Source organism: Ascaphus truei, chromosome 4, assembly GCF_040206685.1.
Source record: "Ascaphus truei isolate aAscTru1 chromosome 4, aAscTru1.hap1, whole genome shotgun sequence".
NCBI classification, from domain to species: Eukaryota; Metazoa; Chordata; class Amphibia; order Anura; family Ascaphidae; genus Ascaphus; species Ascaphus truei.
The window spans coordinates 398,096,932-398,121,706 of NC_134486.1; the positions used below are offsets into that span (position 1 = coordinate 398,096,932).

General features: G+C 43.0%; 1 protein-coding gene across 6 annotated transcripts in view; it reads right to left on the minus strand.

Annotated features, from left to right (window-relative positions):
• The window catches only part of EPHX2 (epoxide hydrolase 2), a 384,986-nt gene that overhangs the window by 125,395 nt on the left and 234,816 nt on the right, over nucleotides 1-24,775 (minus strand). For 3 of the 6 annotated variants that reach the window (XR_012801228.1, XR_012801227.1, XM_075598614.1), the window contains 2 exons: nucleotides 8,778-8,843; nucleotides 8,378-8,516 (listed from right to left, as the gene is read on the minus strand). The exons of 1 other annotated variant lie outside the window; for it this stretch is intronic. Coding sequence is in view for 2 of the 5 variants with exons in the window: in XM_075598614.1 (XP_075454729.1) it covers nucleotides 8,783-8,843 (61 nt within the window). In the remaining 3 variants the exon portion in view is untranslated. Of the gene's footprint in view, nucleotides 1-8,377; nucleotides 8,517-8,777; nucleotides 8,844-17,041; nucleotides 17,151-24,775 lie in introns of those variants that run through there. 2 more of the 6 variants (XM_075598612.1, XR_012801226.1) reach the window with 2 other exon arrangements.

Below are 24,775 nucleotides of genomic sequence, written 5' to 3' on the forward strand. Positions count from 1 at the left end.
CCCTGTTACATACCTCCCCTGTTTGTAGGAAGCTCGGGCCTGCCACGGCCAAAGCCCATCCTTCCACTCTCATTCTAGATATCTCTGTGACTTGTATGAGAGTGGATGGAGGAAGAGAACCCTCAGTCGCGCTGGGATCGGAGCCCTTTCACCAGTTCATTCGTGTCTCCTCCCGAAGGTGCTTGAGATCTGCACTCCTCAGTCGCTTGAGGAGGACTTTTTCTAAGTATAGTCTTTTTGATACGTGTGCGGTCATGAGATTTCCCTCGCGTTGGGTGCTCGTTTTATTGCCGGTAGACTGTATGGCAGCAGTTGCAGAGCGTTTAAAAACAGCCCTTTGAGTTTTCCGCTCTTGAAGCTGTCTCTCTGCACTTTTTCCACATAATGGAGTTGCTAGTTCAGCCTCTTTGAGATTAAATTGCAAATCCATATCCACTTCCAGAGAATGTCCCATCTTTTCAGCTTCATCAGCTAAGGATTATTCTGGTTTTGATTCAGCACGTGTACCTTTTTTATTGCCTGTTGGGTGGCTGAAGGTTTTGCTAGTGCTCGTTTAGGTGGTTCAAATTTTGCAACCTTGTTTTTCAGACGAGCGGTATTCCCAGCTCTCACTGCACCCTTGTCTTCATGGGATTTTGTGGCTGTGGGATACTGATGCTTAGTCAGGGTCAATACTTGTCCTTGTAGAACTGTCATCTCATCCGCGAGAGATCCCTGTTTATTGAGTGCGTAGTCTCTTCTCAGGGAATTTATCTGTACACTTTGTTTTTTCTGAGCTTGCTTCCACATTTTCACTGCATTGTGAAGCACTATGAACTTCTTTGCTTGGGCCACAGTTACTTGTTTCAGTTTCTGGACCTTCTTGTGCTCCCTTTTGTGCCGAGTCACCTGGGTTCTAAGCTTGGCCTTTAGCGAAGCTTTGGTGATGCTCAGGGTAGCCTTCAGTTTCTCATGCTGCTTTGCGGGGACATACTGGGTAATCAGACGGTTCTGCAGCACTTGTATTTCTTTAACAGCCTGCAGATTGGCTTCCTGCAGAGTTCGCTGCTTCTCCTCGGAAATCTGGAGGTGCGTACGCAGACCTTGCAGTTGGTTCTGCAGTCGGTGCTCTGCTTCAAACTTCTCACCTTCCAACAGTCTATTTACTTCCTTAAGCTCGTGCAGCTTTTCATTCTTTTCCTTGACTTCGTCTGTCAAATGAAAATTTTCTTCTTCCAGTTTTAAGTTTTCTCTTTTTAATCTTAAATTTTCTCCTTTTTCAGTCTCTGTACTATTCAGGGCCTCCTTGCAGTCCTCCTTCCATTTATGCACATCTGCTTTGAGAATGACAATCTCCTGGCGTGAGACTTCCTTCTCTAGGTTTAGGGTCTGAAGCTCCTTCTGGGAGACTTGGAGATCTGTATTAAGATTGTCAATCGTTTCTTTAGAAATGTCCAGCTCCTCAGTGAGACTGTGTAGTTCCTTTCTGGAAACTTCCAGGTCTGTGCGGCAGCTGTTGGTCTCATGATGTGAGGTATCCAATGCACTGCGGAGTGTCTGAACCTCTTTCTGAGATACGTCCACCTCTGTCCGGACATTGTTGACCTCCTGTTGTGAGGCATTCAGCTTTACGCAAAGAGTGTGAACCTCTTGCTGAAAGACTGTCATCTGCTTTAGTGCCTCCTCATACTTCCGCTTCAGCTTAGTCATCATTTTATCAGATTGACTTTGCTTTTCATCCATGGCGGAAATAGTAGCGTTTGTAGTATCTAGCTCAGTCTTGAGATGGTCCAATTCTGTCCTGGCCAAAGAGTACATTGTGAGCACATCTTTCTGTAGCTTCATATTATTTTCCCTGAGCCGATCACAGTCACGCCTGGCAATTTTCAGGGCGTCTTCAGGGCTAGTCAAGGGATCGTCACTCACTGGTTCCGGCTCCGCTTCCCTGGGATGATTGGTTGAGGGTTCCTCACTGTTGGCACCGGACAGACACTTCTTTGGGGTACACGACTTCTGCCTTGGGCCCTCTGGATATTCGGTTATCCGCGGGACGAATGCTCCATTTTCTCTAGGCTGCAGGGCATCTCGGTCCCCCTTTTTCTCCACAGGATCTGCGGACGTGTCTGTTCCTTCCACGGTAAGTGAAGAACCGCTTTTCTTTTTCTTTTTCACCTTTTTGTTTTGGATGACACCGTCCCTTCAGGGATACTGGGGTCTCCATCTTCATTTGAAATTTTAGCAGCGTCACTGGATCCACCCGGCTTTTCTTGCAACTGTAATAGCTGACGGAAATATTCGGTGATCCACTGCTCCCGCTCTTTCTCTTGCTGATCATATTCGTCATCATAGGGAGCGGTCTTTTCGGTTCGTACCGAGTTCAGGCACCCCCACCATTTCTGGGGTGTTTTGTGGGTATGACTCAGTTCGGGTTCCCCGTAAGAGATGTCTCCCTCTTTATTGGACTGGAAGGGCCACTCTTCAGTTGGGTAGGGTTCATTACAGGAACGCTGCATCTTGTCCTCCATTTTTAGGCTATCAGGTGTAATTTTCTTCCTGACCTCAGGAGGCGCCATTGCAGCTGTTGACACTGTATTTGCTAGAAGCCCCAATAGTGGTAGTCCTACAGGTGGGCATATTTTGCTTGTAGAGGTCGTAGCTCTCACAGGCATCTCTGTAGACTTTTTCTTTCTTGGGTAAGTTTTACAATATCAGCAGTGCTATGCACGCATTTTCTCCCATCAGGTATACAGGATGTGCAGTTGCTAGGTAAAAAAGACTATTTGCTTTACACCATTTACTTGCTAGGTGCAATCTCTCTGCTTCAGCCAAATAATGTGATTTTCTGCTTGAGTTCAGTCTCAACTATTATGACATTCACTCGTCACACTTTGGGATACTTTTACACAGCTCAGCAATTCCTTTTTTTTAGTAGGCAATTTTACCCTCAGCACTTGTTTACTGAAAATTCCCCTGCTTCAGCACAGTCTTGCATCAATTTTCACATTTTTCTGCATATACTCCATTCACAACTGGTAGTCCTATGCGGTATGGCAGCCTTTACTTGCAGAATCAGTACCGCTCGTGGGTTACCATCTGTATTCACTTCTTCAGCTAAACATTTGAAAACAACAAACACCTATCCCTTTTAAGGGCTAACTCACTTCTTGAACCCTGACTATGGCTGGAAGGCAAACCCCCTATTTCAATGACCATAGTACACTTTATTGTGTTATTGCAAATAAGGTTTACCTGCTTCAGCAGTCTCTCTCTCTCTCCTCTTGGGATTGGGGAAAAGAGTCCATCTGTGGTTTTGTAGGTTTCAGTGCAGTGTAGATTTCCTGCCTGGGTGTGTATCTCTTTAACTCTTTCTCTGCTCCATGAGTTCCTTTGGTCAGGCTGTTTGTAGGCAAAAAGCACAAAAAAGATTCACAGGCAATCTATCTCCGGGTCCCTTCAACTTCAAAGACCACCTCTCGTCCCACTTCTGACGACTATATGTAGGCGGACGCTCACAGAGGTATGCAAGGGAGACTGGTTATGGTGAAATTAAATAAGGCTTTTCTTGTGCCTGTTTCCTTAACATCAGGAAACCATCCAAACAAGGGGTAAGCAAAGCTTCTATTCACTTGGGAGTATTTCTAGGGAAATAATATGCAGTCCACAACTCCCTTTAGATAAGCATGTCTCCCAGCCCCAAACATATATCATGAAATGAGCAGATATAAAAAGTCTTATAAATGAAAGTCTTATCTGTTCCTGGTGGTTTGGAGGGAAAATCTTCTCTGTTCCTGGTTGCTACCTTTTTCGCAGGGTTTTGTCAGCATTCAGGTTTAGAAGTTTCCCCTGTGTCTTGCAAGCAGCCTCTTCTGGTAGACTCAAGACGTCTGTCCCCATGTCAGTCTCACAAATTGTGAGAGTCAGGGACAATCTCACTTCCTGTCTCAAAAGACAGGCTTTTCTAAGAAGCTAATCAGGCAGGTGGTGTTGGATAATTGACTACCAGCAGTTAACCACCACACTGCTGGATTAGAGGCACATTACCTGAACAGGGATAACTCCCCTGTTACAGTCACTCTAACTTTTTTTGCCCCAATGAGCATTAATAATCAACAAAGAAGAATACAGTAAATCAAAACTGAACGTTATACACGCAGGAATGTGATTGAAACCAGAAAGCCACCCGTTTAAAGGAATGGCGTGGGAGAGGTGTACTGTAGATAAAGAAGTTGAAATACTGCAGTGCAGTACATTATCCTGTGTGTGTGAGTGCGGGGGCGAGCGAGGGAAGAGCGCTATATACGCCGAAATGTGATACTGTTACAGTACACGCCTATGCATTTCAACAATGTTCAAATGAGACATGCATGTATAAATATGCAAATTTACAATTACTGCGCGCGCATATGCAGACTATGTACTGACGTAGGTTGAACTGCTACAGTATTAGACTTTGAAGACAACAGCTCGCGAACACCCACATGAGTTTTTAGACAGTTTTGCAGTATTGCAGACAGCGCTAAGAATATGCTAATATTACGAGCGCTAAAATACCGGAACATATTCCGGGAAAAAAAAATATATACTGCATCTGCCCGCGGTTATCAGAGTTGCGCCGCTACGGCCGCATTAGGATAAAGACGGCCGCAGCTGTAAATAACCAAGTAATTACTATTATTATTGAAGTATTTAAACTTTATACTTATTCCCATATATGTTTTGTCAATTCGATGTAGCATTGGGCACCCCTGTCTTTTGTTGTGTACTAAAGAGTACTCAGAAATATGCATAGTCAGTGTCTAATTTTTGTATACAAAGAAATGCCAAGCACCAAGAATTTAACCCTTATGTATGTCACTTCTATTGACTAATGTTGGTCCTAGGAAGGACTTGAACTTTAAGTCAAGAATAGAAAAGGTGATAATTAACCTTGATGGGCTTTATGAACCAAAACACACAACAAAGACAAGTGTTAATTGACAAAACAGACCAGACAGTAACTTTAATAATAAACAATATGGGAGGTAGCACACTGGTAATCAGGAACACATGATTTAATTATGTTTCACTATGTTCTGAAAACAAATTCAAAGCAATGCTTTTAGTGTGCATGCCATTTATCACAGATGAGCAACGGTCAAATTGTAAAAATATCAGTTATTCACAGTGAACAGGAGAGTGCAGCCGCTTAAATCAGTAAGCAAAGGACCCTTGTTCAGACCTCTCCAGTATTGTTTTATTATTCATAAGTAGGGATTAATGCTTTCTTTCAATCCATGTAGCTCTTCCTTTGAATGAGGAAAAGCAAACACAAGATAGGATTGTCAGAATAAAAATCCATTGGAGCGTTTTGTATTCAATTGTAATAGAAATATGTTATATACTAAAGAAAAAAGGTAAGCAGAGGTTTAAAGAAGGCTCCCTTCACTGCAATAAAGGAGCCATACCCTCTGTTAGCGAACATACATCAAAATATTCTGATGTTAGAATATATCTTTAAAGGGGATGATCAGTTTCACGGTTTACTGGTACATTTTTGCTGACAATGCAAAATCCTCAAATTCCTAGAAAATTTTGTAGCAATAATATCTTAAAACATTGACCAAGAGCTATTTTATTTCAAATTATACTCATTGTATGAGACCTGTGCAGAGCTATACTAAGGGAGACCGATTTGGGGGAAATTAAACATGGCTTTATTTAGCCTGTCACTTTAAACAGCAGTTTAAAGCAAAACATACTACAAAGAAACAAACACCTATTCCTGTATAAGGGCTGACTCACTTTCCCCAGTCCCTATCTGCAAGGCTGGGGGGGGGGGGAAAGCCCCTTACCCACCTATCAACCCGAACTCTAAAGAGTTACCTGTAAGCAGGGGCTCTTTGTGGCAGTCTCTGAGTCTGGGTGGGTGCCTGTTGAGGGCCAGCCTCTGGCAGGTTCCTGGGGCCTCAGTGTCCAGGAAAATATGTCTGGTGTCTTATCAGCAAATAGCCCTGCCTGTGTGCTCAAGAGAGTCTTCCTGGGTCTGTTCCCAGCAGGAGGTTTTTACCCTGGTCTGATTAACCAGGTGGAGCTGGTTAATTGACTAGCTGCAATTAACCATCTCTCTGCTGGATTTCTTAGACCAGTAGAGGCTTTTATTTAAACTGGGATAAGTCCCTGTTACACTCACATCATTTTTATTTTCTAAGAATAGAACTTGTGTTATTAACATTATGTTATGTGGCGGTACTCATTAAAGTGGGATAGTGCAGATCGCGGACTACATCATTGAAACGCCCATTATTGTGAATTGAAGTGACTTCAAAGGGGCTTTCCCTGCAGTAGAACCAGACCAGTGCTATCGCAGCTTCCTGAATAGGACTGTTAGGGGCAGATTGTCTAAAATCCAAGATTGTCGATCCATGCGATCTAACCTGGAAGCCCCATTGAGTTCAATGGAGTTTCCAAGCAGACCGCATAGGTCGGCAAACTCTCAGCTTTGAGAATAGAGCCATTAAACAGTTACTCAACATTAGCGGTTTGTGTGTTTGAGCACTACTGTAGGTGAAGACCCCAAAATGGCCCCCCAATACATACTGTACTGTATAAATTATATTGATAAGGAAAAAATGATTGTTAAAACTATATGGAAAATTATACTAAACCCTCATATTTAATCAATAGGCAAAATGTACAGACATGGCAAACCTCTATATTTTAAGCAACTATTCCCCTTCGTCACTCCTTATTTATTAATAAAATGTTTTAGCAGGAAATAATACATTGAGAGTTACCGCTCGTTTTCACGTATATAAGGAGATTTAAAATAATGTATATGTATGCACCCTTTGAATCACTGTGTAATGTTTATTATTATACATTACTTGGATTATCCTCAACGTGTTGGATAGATGACTGAATTTCAAGCAGTGAAAGAATATTTGAAAGTTACAAAACTATAAGGGAAGTACAGCGTATCTGTGTGGGAGAGGTTGCCACTGCAGCCCCCACATGTAACAATTAGTCATTTATGTGAACAATTGGAAACAAAATGGACCTGTCCAAAATGTGAAGAAAACCTGTATATACATTTTAAACTGTACAATTAATATGTCTACCTGTCACAATGTGTTTGGTATATTCTGCCCCCTTTTAGATACAGGGTCATGTTTTACATTGATTTGAAGCTCTTTGGAAGTATCTGACAGGAAAATTGCAAGATTGTTCCATTTACAAAATTTGGATCCAAAAATGTCAGGAAAACCTTTTTTCACCCTTTTTCTCTTTATCGCCTACAACAGCTTTGCTACCCAGTCATGTTATACATCGACGGAGAGCTCCTTGCAAGAACATTAGATTTTTAAAAAATGCCAGATTTTCACGTTTATAAAATTTGGACCCTGAAACTTCATGAGAAACTTTTTTTGCCTGTTTCTCTATGCAGAAAATGTTTACATAAAGTTATCTTTAAAAAAAATAAAAAAAAATACTAAATCTTTTCCTCGGGCCCCTTCCTTCTTGAGCATTATGCACTTAGGGGGATTAACAAAGGCCTGAAAGGCAGTTAACACCAATCAAGTTCCAATACCGTTACTGGAGCTTTGTAAATCCCTATCTTAGAGAGGGGAGATGGTGGAGGGAACAGCAGCTTTTCAGACTCTCCTGATCTGCGGTTTAAAGCTATTTAAGATCTATTCATTGTTGTCTATCTAGACGTTTTTTTTTTAAATTACTTCAAATCTTCTCATTTCAAATAGGCTCCTAATCCTCATTATCTCAATGATCTACGTTATTTGTTAAAAATGGAGTTTCAATATAAAACGTACAGACGTAGCCAATGTTATTGTATGTAACCCATGGCACACTCCCATGGGGGAAATCGCATAATAGCCCCGTCACCTTCTCATGCGGGGGTTAATTTAAAACAATAGGCACCTATCCCACTGGCGTGCTGTACTGGTATATGTCCCGCTGCAGCATGACAGGGATTGCAAGAATGTTGGCTACATCCGAATATGAAAATAATGATGTATGTACGTAACAATTTTCAAGCATTTATAACACTTGTGCCATAAATATTGATATTACCTTAAGCTACAGTTGATTCTTAGAGTTAAAAATTGTCACTTGGCGCCTAAGCAACTACAGATGTAGCAAGACTTACTGTTTACAGTGCTTTGCGAAACCAAGTGTTAATACCCAGCATTTATTTGCATGTTGTGGCCCCAGAACTGCCCTGCAGCCACAAAAATTGTGCTTGGTGGCAGCCATAGTACTCTGCAGTAACGACAGGCATTGCTAGTGTGTGTCTAATCTAAATGCAATGAAACCCACCCTGTTCCCATTCATTTGATATCCCATTCATTTCCATGTAACACACCTCTTTTTCCCATAAAAAAAACTTGTGATGATTAAAAAGTATTTTTAAACTATGACTTTTTTTTATTAGTGTAAATGACTATTTAACAAAGATTTTGTGAAATAATCTTCTTATAATAATACAATCTTCATCAACCGACTTCAACCAAATCTTCTTCTGGCTGTCTGTATAGTTTAACCTGTAAAATAATTGTGATTTGTTAATTATTCATAATAATAATAATCGAGAAGAAATGGATGCCCGATGTACACTGTATGTAAAGTGAACTACCAATAAACTGCATATGCCTGTTCTATGGAACCTGTATAGAATGAATATGCAGGTCATTGAATTTCTGCACATGCGTGTACTTCTGGTATGTGAACTGTATGTACTGTAAGAACTGTATGGAACGCATGCACAGTATTGTTATTGCCAATTGATGGAACGCATACATTACCTTAATTATCCATTATAGCTGGATATATTTCCTATACAAACATGGGGCATGATCAGCCTTCTGAATCTGCAAAAAAAAAAAAGAAGAGGAAAACAAGGATTAAAAAAAATTCCAAAAAATAAATTACTGTATTAAAAACTGTATTCCAAAAATGTATGTTTCAGTCATCAGTTTTAATCACTGCCCACAGACCTCTAATGCCATAAAGTCATTTTATTGCATCTTTCATGGTCTTTAAATAAACAGGAGTGTACAATATTTATACTGATTCTCAAGATCTTCTAAAATAGCTCTCCTTAAATTCTTGGTCTCCTCAAATTGTTGGGGATAGCCTGCTTTTCCCTGAAGCTATCAAAGTTCACATTTGTACTACTGGGCATAGCGATCAAAGTCAGATGGTAAAATATTAACTGGGCTGGAGTTTTGGAGGTAAAGAGATGTACTGTAAATGGTCCGTTTATGCAGATGCCATGTGATATGCATGGACATTATATTATTTTCTGCTCATAACCCATCTTCTACTCCTGTTATAATTGCAAAGGGTTTCCCATGATAAAGGACGAGTGGAGAAAATTTTGAGTGTTGTATTTCCTGATGATAAATCAGTCGCCCTAAAAAGATTTTACACTATGGCATTCCTGGATTTTTTTTTGTTTATCCCTGAAACCTTGGCCAAAGCATCCACTCCAGATTCATGAGTGGGTGGCAATCGCTAGACTGGGACCAGGATCATAGTTACAATTGTGAGTGATGATACTGCTGATCAACTTGCATTCCCAGATTAACTCTTAAACAGTCTTACTCCAACCGGAATGCCTCCTAATGAGCTTAAACTTAAAGTAGGAGCCGTTATCATGCTCCTTAGAAACCTAATGCCATTGAGAGGACTATGTAATGGTACAAGACTTACTGTGACTCAAATACAAACACACAATCGAAGTAAAACTGATTGGTGCAGCAAACTCAGACATGGTACGTTCTTATTACACGAATCCCACCATAAATTTTGAGCAGGCATCTGAAATTGATTTTCCCGAGCGACGGTCGCATCACGTGAGCAGTTTAGCCAATGAGGGTGAACTGCTCTCGTTATGTCATGGCCACGCCTCCTGATGCCTGCAGTGCAGGGTTCACCCGTGCACATTGCGCTCGTGACATCAAGAGGGCGCGTGCATGCAAAGCCAGACCTACTATAATCAAGGCCTATCTGACAGGGGATCCACCATGTTACACTCTCTCTCATGAAGAGCGCATCCTGGCCTTCCAGATGTTCACCACTAATATATCACATCTAGATTAAGCCCTCTTTTACAGTGGTCCTTTAAGGAAGGCATTAAAATGGACAAGCAGAATTTAAATGTAGATAATATGCCAGTTCTTCTCTGGCTCCCTAAGAAAGTTAGACCACAAGGGTATCTTCATCACCCAGTCCTTTTCCACTCGCATAGAATATGGGATGACTTTGGTTTGAAGCGATCACTGTCCACACTCCCTTCCCCATAATCCCTTGCCTTTTTCTTAACCCTGACTTGAATCAGGGCAAAGGAAAAGTAATCCCATTCTTACTGAAGAAAAAAGATTGATGTGAATAGCGCTAACACAATGACAATAAATGGGTGAATCCTAACTAAGGAAACAAAAACCTTGTAGGAGTAATGGGCTGCCTGGTGGAAACTGATAGCACAATCAGGGTGGAACGATAGAACAAAAACGGGTACCGGCGCCTTGAAAGTCCAAATGGATTATAGTCCTGGAAATTCCAGATAGAAGGATGAATGTCCAAGGAGATAAACTGGCAATTCCTCAGTCTTTTAGGTGATCAGATATAGCTTCATCAGTGTGGGAAGCTGTGACAGGGTGAAGTCAACCCCTATCAGTTATGCCTGGTAAACATATGTCTGAGTGCTTCATCCAGCACTCATAAGGGTTAACTCAGGTGGAAGCTAGCTAATCATGATGTAAGATGACACCTGAGAGCCAGCAAGGTAGATAAGGATCTTGTTACCAGCAGTAGCTGCCTGTCTCAGATGAGAGCACATGGATAGATGTGCTGCTAGCCAGAAGGATACAGCACACTACTTACTGCAGCCAAAGTAAGATTTCTTTCATTTGTTTGCATGACTGCTTAAAAAGACTCTTACGGTTTGGGTATGGTTTAGCCAGCCAGCCTGCTAGCTAGGACTGCTGTGTTAGTCAGTTTTCTCCCAACGTGGAGCAGGATTTATTTGCTTAAAGGGACAGTGTACCCGCATGTTATGTTGCTGTGGAGAAATAAAGCCACTGAACATTTTCATTTATCCTGAAACTACACGTGTGGACTGTTCCCTGACCTCGGCTACAGGCCGTCCTGCCACAGGTGGTGTCAGAAGTGGGATGTTGGACGGGCCCTGTATCTGAAGGGCCACACACACACAGACGGGGGAAAAAAAATGGAGACAATTTTTTCTCAGTTCCTTGAGCAACAGCTCCAGCTAGCAGAGAAACAAGCTGAGCAACAGGCCCAGCAATCTGAGCGACAGGCCCAGCAAGATGAGCGACAGGCCCAGCAAGATGAGCGACAGGCCCGGCGAGAGGAAAAGCTACTCCAATTGCTGGCCGAAGGCCCAGCCCCAGGCAGACCAGGGATTCCAAATAACCCACCGGTGATGCTGCATAAAATTAAGCCAAACGAAGACCCAGAGGCATTTCTCCTCACTTTTGAAAGGGTAGCCACGGGGACTTGTTCCCTTTTTCCCCAGAGATTTTCCCCCGTAGACACCATGTCCCAAAGACACGTAAACAGAGACGTGCGGAAAAAGAGGACTGGTTAAGAAAGGCTGGGACTCTTGGTAACATTAGTCAGCCCAAAGGACTGCAGGTCATGGCTGGGGATGACCAGGGTGGGGAACAGATAGATACGGGAATTTTGCCAGACCTGGATCTTCCTGACTTCCGTCAGAGGCAGAGGGAGGACCCAGCTCTGGCTAGACAATATGAGAAAGTGGTACAGGTCAACAACAAGATAATGGATGAACAGGGTGTAAAAGTGTTTCCACATTTTGAACTGTTGAATGACATTCTATATCGTGTGAATAAGGTTACACAAACAGGGGAGGTCATTCGACAGATGCTAGTCCCTAAAGGGTTGATTAAAACGGTGTTCACCCTAGCCCATACTCTCCCATGGGGTGGTCATTTGGGCAGAGATAAAACCACGGACCGCATCTCGTCCCGGTTTTACTGGCCAGGCATACATGGTGACAGCATGAAACTATGTGAGACATGTCCTGAATGCCAGTTAACTAGCCAAAAAGGACAGAAGCCGGCTCCCTTGGTTCCTCTGCCCTTGGTAGCTGTCCCATTCGAGAGAATTGGGGTAGATCTGGTCGGACCTTTAGAACCCTCTGCGAAGGGACATAAATTTATACTCGTTGAGGTAGATTATGCCACCAGATATCATGAGGCCTTTCCTCTGAGATCAGCCACTGCTAAACAGGTTGCTCACAGGCTTTTAGAACTGTTCTCTAGGGTAGGATTTCCCCAAGTAATGTTAACTGACCAGGGAACAAATTTCATGGCAAAGTTAATGCAGGATGTCCTAAAGTTATTGGAGGTAAAATCCGTCCGGACCTCAGTCTACCATCCTCAGACTGATGGATTGGTAAAGAGGTTTAACCGTACTTTAAAAACCATGCTTATGAAGTTTGTGGACACTGAAAAGCGAGCTTGGGATGAACTTCTCCCTTTCCTGTTGTTTGCGGTACGAGAAGTTCCCCAATCATCCACAGGCTTCTCCCCGTTTGAGCTCCTATATGGACGCCAACCTCGGGGTATTCTCGACCTACTGAAGGAATCCTGGGAGGAGGAGCCTTCCCCCTCCAAGAATACCCTTCAGTATGTCATAGACCTTAGAAACCGCCTAGACATGATAGGTCGGTTTGCTAAGGAAAACCTCAAATCTGCCCAAGAACGTCAAGAGAGGCAGTACAACCAAAATGCTCGCTTGAGGGTCTTCCAACCTGGGGACCAAGTGATGCTACTACTACAGACATCAGAGAGTAAACTCCTTGCGAAGTGGCAGGGTCCTTTCCAAGTTCTCCGCCGCATCGGGGAGGTGAACTATGAGATCTCTCAACCAGGGTCCAGGAAGGGTAAACAAATTTACCACGTGAACCTCCTGAAACCCTGGAAAACGATGAGATCGCTGTTTATCCACCCTCGGGACGGAGAGACGGATTTGGGTCCGCAGCTTCCAAAGGGTAGTACGTACAATGACCATCAGGTTCCCATGGGAGGGCAGTTAACAACGGAACAAAGGTCAGACCTACTAGAATTATGTGACCACTTCCCAGATGTTTTTTCTGAGCTGCCAGGGCAGACTAATTTAGTGTCCCATAGGATTGAGACAGAACCTGGCGTAAAAGTACGGTCCCGTCCCTATAGATTGCCAGAGGGCCGAAAAGACCTGGTAGAGAGGGAGATAATAGACATGTTGGAATTGGGCGTGATCGAGGAGTCCCACAGCGAATGGTGTAGCCCTATCGTGTTGGTCCCTAAACCAGATGGGAAGGTGAGGTTTTGCGTGGATCTGCGAAAGGTAAATGCTGTATCCAGATTTGATGCTTATCCAATGCCTACGGTGGATGAATTGCTTGACTCGCTTGGGAAAGCAGAGTATATCTCTACCCTAGATCTCACGAAAGGATATTGGCAGATACCTCTAGCGGAAGAATCCAAATGCAAAACTGCCTTCGCCACCCCTCTCGGGTTATACCAATTCGTCACTATGCCATTTGGGTTACATGGGGCTCCAGCCACATTCCAAAGGTTAATGGACAAGGTACTACGACCCCATAGGGCATATGCCGTGGCCTACTTGGATGACATTGTCATCTATAGCAGACACTGGCAGTTTCATATAAAAAGGTTAAGGGCAGTCCTAACGTCCTTAAGAGAAGCAGGGCTCACTGCAAATCCCAAAAAATGTGCCCTGGGTAAATCCACTACAAAGTACTTGGGCTATGCCGTTGGGGGAGGGATAGTAAGGCCACTAGCTAGCAAGGTGGCCGACATAAAGGAAGTCCCCACCCCACAGACAAAGACACAGGTCCGCTCCCTTTTGGGGTTAGCAGGGTATTACCGGCGGTTTATCCCCAATTTTTCAGAAATATCTGCACCCCTAACAGATCTGACAAAAAAGAGTGCCCCAACCCAAGTTAAATGGTCTTGGGAGTGCCAAGACGCCTTTGACATGCTAAAAAAAGTGCCTGTCAGAGGGCCCCGCTCTTCGGAGCCCAGATTTTAAAGAGCCCTTCATCATCCAGACGGATGCCCCAGAGGTAGGACTGGGAGCAGTGCTGTCTCAGCAATTTGATGGTGTTGAACACCCCATACTGTTCATCAGCCGGAAGCTGTTCCCAAGGGAAGTGAGGTATTCCGTTATTGAGAAGGAGTGCCTCGCTGTAAAATGGGCAATTGAGGCCTTGAGACATTATGTCGCCGGAGTACACTTCACCCTGGTCACTGACCATGCGCCCTTTAAGTGGTTAAACACCATGTAGGACACAAATCCAAGGTTGACCAGGTGGTATATGGCCCTCCAACCCTTCTCTTTTGATATTCAGCATAGACCTGGAAAAGACCATGGAAATGCTGATTTTTTGTCAAGAGAAGGAGTGGAGGGTCGGGCTTCAGCCGTGTGGGACACTAGCCACACACAAACAGGGGAGGTATGTGACAGGGTGAAGTCAACCCCTATCAGTTAAGCCTGGGAAACATATGTCTGTGTGTTTCATCCAGCACTCATAAGGGTTAACTCAGGTGGAAGCTAGCTAATCATGATGTAAGCTGACACCTGAGAGCCAGCAAGGTAGATAAGGATCTTGTTACCAGCAGTAGCTGCCTGTCTCAGATGAGAGCACATGGATAGATGTGCTGCTAGCCAGAAGGATACAGCACACTACTTACTGCAGCCAAAGTAAGATTTCTTTCATTTGTTTGCATGACTGCTTAAAAAGACTCTTACGGTTTGGGTATGGTTTAGCCAGCCAGCCTGCTAGCTAGGACTGCTGTGTTAGTCAGTTTTCTCCCAACGTGGAGCAGGATTTATTTGCTTAAAGGGACAGTGTACCCACATGTTATGTTGCTGTGGAGAAATAAAGCCACTGAACGTTTTCATTTATCCTGAGACTACACGTGTGGACTGTTCCCTGACCTCGGCTACAGGCCGTCCTGCCACAGAAGCGATATGAAATGAAAAAAAGAGAATTATAGTGCAACACAGCTAACTCACAAATGACAAAACATAAGACAAACAGAACAATACAACACTACACAAGACTGACCACAAATACACAAAAGCAAGGCTGAAATAAAAAAGTTAGTTTAATACAACTATATAATATAAAATGGATGGATGAGGAACTCAGGGTACGCCGATCCGGAGGAGTAAAATCGGAGTGCTACTCACAAGATGGCCAAAATCAATACTCAATGGAAAGTGTGTCTTAAAACGCCCAGATTTTTGGATGAGCTGGTGCACCTCTCCTCATTCCTCACTCCGTGCCACGTCGACCGGAAGTGACGTCACCGGATGTTAGGTCACTGGTAGGCGGGATTACTCCACGGAAGTCCCCGATGTGACATCACCAGATGCTCCGTTGCTACTGGGCAGGATACCTCTGCAAGCAATCTCTTCGTCTCCTGTTTGAATGACTCTGATGTCTCAGAGCTCAAACCTCAAGCGTGCCTTCGTCCCAAACACCCAAACAAGTGATAAAAACCCCACAAAAAGTGATTCCCACACTGATGAAGCTATATCTGATCACCTAAAAGACTGAGGAATTGCCAGTTTATCTCCTTGGACATTCATCCTTCTATCTGGAATTTCCAGGACTATAATCCATTTGGATTTTCAAGGCGCCGGTTCCCCTTTTTGTTCTATAATCCCATTCTTACTGTTAATGCACTTAAATTACGAAAGGAGGAACTAAATAATAAACCATTAGCAGCATAACATCAATTAAAAATATGTTAGCACAACGACCTACAGTGCTAATGGGACACTGGAAATAATCCTGTGTAATAAGGGTGGGATGCTGCCCTAAATTAAAAACACTAACTTAATTGCTGTGATAGATCTCTAATAAGTGGAGGGAATAATGTAAAATCAGCATAGGGTGTACTTGCTAAATATTTGACAGTCAAAAAATAATGTGTCAGGAATGGAGGTAAGTGAGGAAATATCTGTGAATCATTGAGTGTGTGAAAGGTTGTAGCCAAACAATCCAAGGCTACATATAGTGTCGAGACACCGTGTCTCTAATATAAAATTAGTGCCAAAACAAAGTAATCTTAATGTGATGTCAGCTATCAAAATTTTTCCTGTTAAGTTTTGAATAATAATAATAGCATGTTCTTGTATAGCACTGCTAGTTTTACATAGCGCTTTACAGAGACATTTTGCAGGCACAGGTCCCTGCCCCATGGAGTTTACAATCTATGTTTTTGGTGACTGAGGCACAGGGAGATAAAGTGACTTGCCCAAGGTCACAAGGAGCCGACACCAGGAATTGAACCAGGTTTCCCTGCTTCAAACTCAGTGCCAGTCAGTGTCTTTACTCTGTTAGAGCCGTCTCTAGGCTGCGCTCTTGACGTCACGATATGCGATGTCAAAATTACCAGACGTGCGTTTTTAGTCTTCAGAGCTTCTTCAGGGAGTAATTTTGTGAGTATTATCATTCAAACTCAGTGCCAGTCAGTGTCTTTACTCTGTTAGAGCCGTCTCTAGGCTGTGCTCTTGACGTCACGATATGCGACGTCAAAATTACCAGACTCGCGTTTCTACTCATCAGAGCTTCTTCAGGGGGTAATTTTGTGAGTATTATCATTTCTCTGCGCACCCATTTCTTTCTTTATTTTGTAAGGATAGAAGTCGAGTTAATTTCTGGGGTGTACTGTCTAGGCATCAACCATTTTCTAATAGAGATAAAAATGGCACATCGTGGCAAATTGTTCTTTATGTTGATAAATATATTCTAGATTATAATGATATGTATAAAATTTCCCTGTGCAAGGAAAAGAAATTGGCAAATGAAGTGGTGTAAACTTTTCGGGTTAAATATTTGTATCACGTGTAGGAAACTCACTTACATTTGACACAAAAACACCTGAAAATAGAGCAATGCATGAAAACCAACTTCTCCTTGCACTTTCTTTTCATTGACACATCACCCATTTCATGCAATTACCTTCTGGCTTCCAAGAGCTAATCATTTTTTACATACTTTATTTGATTCATCACAGAAACATTTTTTCCACCATCCTGTAATCTTCTTTAAAATCTTTGTAATATAAATTCCCTTCATATATTTGTTACGGGCCAAGATTGTGGAACTATACGAAAGAGGAACATTTAACATTTTTAAATCCAAACGTTTTATGAATTTCATATCATATTTATAGTATTATATACAACTGTTTTGATATGGTTTATATGGAATGAAACATAGAATTTGAGACAGATAAGAACACTTTCTAATCTGCCTATTTTCCTTTCTACTGTAAAACCTCACACCCTGTTTCATCCTTGACTTCCTTGCATATTTAGGATCACCTATCTCACACATATTTTAATTTCCTTGCTGTATTAGCTCGCAGCCCCCTGTTGGGAAGCTACTCCACAGATCTTGCACCCTTTCCATGAAGATGTACTTCCTCACATTTCTACCAGCCTGCCACCCTCCACCTTCACAGCATGACCTTGACTTTGACGCATGTACAGTAGTATGTAGTATGCTTCCCTCCCGTACCTTGTCCAAACCCTTTGTACGTTTTTACCATACCCCTTCTCTCTTTTAGGCTTTATATATTGAGGTAAGTATCTCTGGAAGCAGGGGTCCCCGGAGCTGACATTAATGAGATTCAGCTCTGGAGACGTCCTGCTACAATCCTGTATTCATAAAATGAAACTAGCTTGGATTGCCTCTTTAATGCAAAAATGAGCGAACAGTTCTTGGTTGCTGGGAGAGATTCATGATGTTACTTTCACAGATTGGAATAATGAATACTCCAAATACACTGATGGTGAAATCATTTACAACAAAAAAACAAGAACTACTCGACAATTTATAAGTGAAATCAATTAATTTGCAAAGAGTCTTGAAGGATTTAACATACACAATAAAATAATATATGAATCCTAACCTCACGTACACTTGTCAAACTTGGCAACACATACTAAAAATATAACCTGTACTAAAGGTGTTTTTCTGGCATTCCCTTTAACACCTTTCATTTTAGCACAGGAATCGGATACAGGAAAATATTGTAGCAGTATGCCACAGAGATAAAGTAAATAAGCACATGTGAGGAAGTCAGTCCAATCTTTTAAGGGTCAAGGATGTTTCAGTAATGCAAGAAAAACTCACCAGGCCATACTAATAAGAACTACTAAATCGATAGCTGGCCTTTAGTTTAACACCATGACACTAGCTGCTCAAGATAGCACATATATTGGCCATTTTTATATCAGAAGTCTCTAAAATATATATTGTACTCTATCATATTGTTCACTTATTGCCCTCATTAAATCATTTAAACAGAGCCAAATCACAGGATGTTGGTGTCCATTCAGTTAGAGGTGCTCTTTCCTGCTAGCATAAAATCTTGCATCTCAAATATAAGATATTTAAACGTTGCAGAGTTAGGCCGCGCTTATAGTCTTTGCTACAGCAACGCGACGGCGATGCTGATGTCACGCTGCAGTCGATGAAAAATCTAATTTAATTGACTTCCAGCGATCGCGACCAAGCCGTTGCTCCATCGCGTCACTCCTACTATAAGCGCCTGTGACGGATTCAATACATTTGTTTTGAAGTTGCCGGGACTATAAGGCCGGGCTTAGGCTATGCATGAGGTACAGAAAAGGTATTTGGCTTGAGGGGTGTGCATTGGATCTGCATGAGGGCGTGAGTAAAAAGGGAAATCTTTATTATTCGAGTTGTAGATTCTCCGTGTATATAAAAGCTGAAATTCTTGGAGAAGCTTGTTCATTTTTAATTTTTTAATTTGTTTATTTCTCATTACAGATTTCCCAGACGAGGTATCCAATCTCAAGTTAAGAGGTACATTAAGATCCCCTCCCATGACAATAAAACCCTCTTTGCCTGATGAAGCACAACACTGTGTGAAACGCGTTGCGAAAGCCCTACAGTGCAGCTAGAAGTCAGCCCACTGGTGTACCTACCCCCAGCTGTCCCATCAACAACCAGAGACCCTTCGGCACGCCGGAGTGAGTTTCTCTGGGGAACCGGCGTTTGAGGCGGGATACTATTCACGGGTCCTGCAAGAAGCTGCAACCCGGAAGAACAACGTAGTGCTGAGCCAGGCAGCCCCAGCGCGCGGGTCTACCTTGTAAGCCTCTGCACCATCTCTTTATGACCAGGACACCACCAGGACTGTTTCCTCTGCACCTTAATACTGGATGTACTTAACCTTATATGTAAGTTTTTATTGTTACTACTACTAACATGTTTTAATTAAATCTTGACCCTCGGTGCGCTTTTGTGTTTCATTCCCTGGTACATTAAGATCCCCTCCCATGACAATAAAACCCTCTTTAAAGGAATCTAACTATGAAAGAGCATACTGTAAGAAGGCATCCTGGGCCTTGTTAGGGGCATAAATGTTTGCCAGAGTGATTTGCTTGTTATGTAATACTCGTTTAATAAAGATAAATCTGCCCTCTGTGTCCACTTGCTGAGCTGCTATTTGGAAAGGAAGATTCCTATATAGTGGGAGGCCAACACCAATTATTGTCACCGTGGTGGAGCTTAAGTAACAAGAGGGGAATCGATGATCAACCAGTTTAGGAGAATTTGATTTCCATAAATGAGTTTCGTAAATATAGATTATTTTCCTTTTTAGTGTCCAGAGTTCTGACAAGGCCACCCTCCTCTTTTTGGTCTCATTCAGACCTTTTACATTCAACATCTACTGTACATTATAAACAGAACAGGAGAGTGCACAACATGGCAGATGGCAAAGGAGAAGCACAAGAAAAATACATATACAATATACCACTTTGTGGTTAGGTGAGACCCTTAACACCTGGTTTCTCCTACTCATGTGAGTGGAGGCAAAAATTGTTAACTGTGAGTAGAATTGTTAACTGTAAATAAATACAATTAACAAGTAAACAATGGGAAAAAGGTATAACAGGGAAGAATAACATGGTATAAATATAAACCTTTTGGGTGTTCACCTCGGAATCCAAACCCCTGGCTCCGAGCTCAAGGGACAGAGGGGGAATAATTTTGGGTTAGTTGGGGTTACGTAACAAACAGTCAGTGTTTTGGGATGCTGCACAAATGGATATATTTATATATATTTTTTTTATCAAGAAATCCTTTTTTTTTTTTTAAGCGATTAGTATTCGTAATTGAAATTATAATCAAGTCTCTGTGAAAATTAGCTTCTCAAGTTGGCAGAGCATGTATGCAACTAAAGCACAGAGGGCTCAATAACTCTCAAGAGTGAAGTCTGCACCTTGAGATTGGGGTATTAAGCAAAAATGCATGGCACAGTCCACAGCTAGATCTAGACAATGAAAACATAGCAAATACTAGTGACATCAATACATGATATATACATACATATGTAGCACCTGTTCCCCCCTGCCACAGAAGATATAGCCACTACATGGGTGTTTTCCCTGTGTACTGTAGCTCACCTGCTGGTTCAGGATGTCTGAGTGGCTCTGCAATTGTAGTTTGGGAGCAGCAACAGGGCAGGCTTTCTCTTGGCTCTTAATGTGCAGCGCCTCCATCCCATGAGGATCCTGCTGGATGCAGGATGGTCCCCACAGGCACTACCCTTCCAATAATCACACACCATAATTGGTCCAACGGCAGTTTTATTGTGCAACAGCATGATCGTCCTCCAGCCCATGAGCAGACCCCAGGGGCTTGAGGCCCCCAGATCCCCTCCCAAACTCCTTAACCCTCTTGTAGGGAAAAGGGTATCATACTGTCCCATAATCAACCACCTCAATTTGGTGGAGTGCCAGCTTTTATACCTGGGGGGGAGGGCTTGTAACCCCACCCCATAACAGGGCACATCCAGGTACTGACGGGCATCATGAACAGAACATTGAGGTAAGCGTTCTCTCAATTTGACTAGTGCTGCAGGGCATGAAACCACTAAAGTAATTGATTGTTGCTTTATCCGGAAAACACAATGAAGTGAGGGAGCTGAACAATAAATCACCCCTAGTTGGAATGCGGTCTGGCGGTCTGGCAGCAACTGTGAAGGGCTGTCTGGGGGAAGTCCTAAAACCCACCCAGACCCCATACATGAGTCCCGCACTGCATAGACTGCATAGACTGCAACTCCTGGGGAAGCTCCACTTAAAACAAAGTGAAATTACTCACTGATAGCTGTAAAATCCATCTGGTTTTTTTCTTTTTCTTCTTCTGTTCTGCATGCTCCAGCTGTGTGGGAGTGCAAGCAGGGATATCCTCACCGGGGAGGAAAAACGTCAGCGAGCACGGCAGGGCAACAAATTGGCAAAGGCTGGACTGTGGTGAAAAAATACTTTATTCTTGCATGGACATTAAAAAAGAGTGAGGGGATAGCACCCCCCGCAACTCTTACGCGTTTCACCACTCAGGGGCTTTCTCAAAGAGTGAGAATTACTTGCTGCCGTGCATCCTAAAGTACTGAACACTTCCAGAAGTGACGTCACTTACCGGTGCTTGCAAGATCTCCCGAGATGTATGAATGGGGTCTGCACACCTGGCAAGTGTAACCGCACCCGTGGCGAGTCAGTACTGGAGGCAAACGCAGTAAAAGCAAATATTTGCCAATAAAAAAACACTTAGCTTAATCAAACCTTTATATAAATAATTTAAATCTTAACTAGGTTTCCCCAGTGTTTCCTGTGGCGTGTCTGCACCCCTGGTTCCTGTGGCCTTTGTCCTTCTCTGTTCCCTCCTTCCAGAAACCCTGCCACGCCGAATCTTCTTGTTTCTGTGACTCCTGGCCTTTTCCCTGACGCGCTGCAGCACCTTCGCTGAAGTGGCTTCACTCAAGGTTCTTGCCTCCTATGCTGAAGTAGCTTCACCCAAGATTGCCTGTTGATGACCTCGGCTCACTTCCTCGACCACCGCTCCTGTGCCGCCTGCCTTGACCCCTGCCTGGATAACGTTAACCCTGCTTTCTCCAATCCTGACCTGGCTATGTCTGACCACAGAATCCGCACTCTGGACCTGACTCCATGGCCTAAGGTCGGTGCTTATACATCCCCACCTCAGCCACGCGGTCCGGTACCAGTTTATGGCAAGCACGTACGTTACAATATATAGGAGTAATAATATGTACATAACCATTTAATCTTTATAGAACACTTTTACACCTGTGTAAATCTCTCATCTCTCTCTGGTTTATAAAAAAAGTATAACAAACAGCAACAAATCCACTATTCTTCCAGCCCAATAAGGTAAAAGATGAGGTAGAGACTGATCACTGCAAAGAAATAGGGCTGGAGGCTTGTATCCAAAACAAAAATAATTTATTAAATGCGCATGTAGCCGTGACCCCTGATTCACCCCGAGCAATGGAAGGTTGCGCTTGCAAAGAGTAGTTGCAGAGCCCGCGAAGGAGGAGAGTACAATTTGGCGGGAGAGGAGCAGTCCCTTGACCCAGCAGCCCTACGGGGAGGGTCAGGTGAGAGCGGTTAGCCTATGGGAGGAGGAGTTGCCAGACATACAGGCAGAGGTTGCGCGCACGTGGAGTTAGAGCTTCGTGGAGAGACGAGGAGACGGAGATACTGCACTGGGAGGCTGTACTCCCAGGCGCAGGCCAGGTGCCCCCGGCCCAGTTAGCCCTGAGTCACTATAGAGACAAGCTGAGCTAGGGACACCCTTAGTAAGGGTTTTACCCCCTAACTAGTAGTATTGTTCGGGACTATTCTGTCGAGAAGGAGATCGGACTCAGACCCCGTAGCGCGGCCAGAGTTCGAGAAGAAGCGCCCCGGATCCTAGCAAGGGCAAGAGCGTGGTGCCCTCAGAGACTCTTTTTGAAGAATCGTAGCAGTTCCAAGCACCGGAGTGCTTGGCAGGTATTACATCAAGTGCACCAACTCTACCTTTCAATCACCTAAGACATAGTGGCTGCGCAGTCACCCATACACATACATACAACCTATGGGAACGGGAGAACTGATTAGCATATCTGGACACGGGGTGGGATCACCCGGTGGCGGGATTGGGGAAAGTGTTGTTGGCATCCGCCGAGACGCAAGTTATTGTTGGCGTCCGCCAAGGCGCCAGCCATTGTTGGCGTCCGCCGAGGCGCAAGAATGTTGATGTCCTCCGTGGCATGTTAAATGATGTGTACCAGCATACCGGAATGTCATGGCATGTAATGTATCATAAGGTTAATCTATCAGTAAACGAGATTGGTTTTAGAACATGGTCGTGTAAGAGTAATTCTTGTATAGACGTCCTGCGAAGACTAACTCCCCCTTTGGCGGGATCTGTCGCAGGTGGAGGCGCTGCATCGAACCTATATATATATATATTGTATGCACCCCAGGCTCTCCGTGGCAGAGGCTCGGGCCCTGTGAGCCAGCAGGTAACAGAGCACAGAGTAACAGCTTGCCAGTGATAGGAAGCAGGGTTACACGCATAATAGCGAAAAAGGCAAAGAGAGGTCCTCTGACGCGTTTCTCACCCAAAGGGTGCTTTATCAAGGAGCTCTTTGATACCTAATTATTACTTGGGTATGTTGTCTAATACTCAGCATTTTTAATTCCCATACTTTATTAGATTTGCATGAAACATCCATACTTTGCTCACCTGTGTCCAGCTCATGTTGCATGTCTTCGGTTTGGAGATGGTAAGATTTTGACATGGTACATTTTGAAACAATTCACAACCCACCCATATCCAAGTTGTTGCTCACCACTGTGGACAAATGGGGATTAAGTCCGTGAAGACTGTTGATCTCATGAACTGGTAGAGTTTCCGGCTGTGATGGCTCGTTATGATATGACCTGTCCTGGCCCCACAGCCCCTCAAATGGTTAAGCGATGTATCCACATTTCAATGCATCATGAATACAGTGGCCTTCTCCAAACTTTTCCCTCACCTTTAAGCATACCAAAGTATACTTTTCTTAATTTGTAAAGGATGATAAAGGAAAATATTATCTGAGTAAACTTTAAGTTTAAATATTGGAAACTAGATAAATATTGTTAGATTGCAAGCTCCTTCCTATTGTCTTAACGTATACAGCTAAACCCCGTTATAACGCGATCCATTACTACGAGAATCCGCTTATAACGCGATACAAGCGTGGCTCCTAATTTTAGTATTTATGAATACTTTACAACACGATAATTGGCATCTTAAATACTTTATTGTACAATGCATACAATTGTACATTATTTCTAACGCGATCCGCTTATAGCGCGATGTGATTCTTTGGACCCCAAGCACAGCGTTATAAGGGGGTTGAGCTGTATGTACTGTTTTTGTTTTCAGTATTGTCCTGCCTCCTACTTGTTGGTTGGCGCAATTACAATAAAAGATAATTTTATGAAAGTTTAATTTTGCTTATTTATACAACAGATGTATCAAGCAGCAAATAAGTAAATTATCAATCGGTTAAGACAAACCTCATTTACCACAAATTGTTAGGTCCAAATACAAGCATTTTGTTAAATTGTATACAGATGTTTGTTTTAGATGTGCCCGGTCACTGTATGAATGATCTGAAATCCATGTAATAGGTGGTTTCAGTGGAAAGATATCTACTGTGCTGTAGAAAACAACATTTTTTTTTTAAAATAAGGGTTCCTACAAGCTTGAACTGCCGTTTTACATGCCTTGCTTATTTTGCATGAAAAAACAATAATAGCACAAGCTAGTTTGAGGTGATAACAACCGTGTATATTGCACCCAATGAATGTGACAAAATATGAAAATGAAAAATGGTGAATCAAATAATAATAAGGT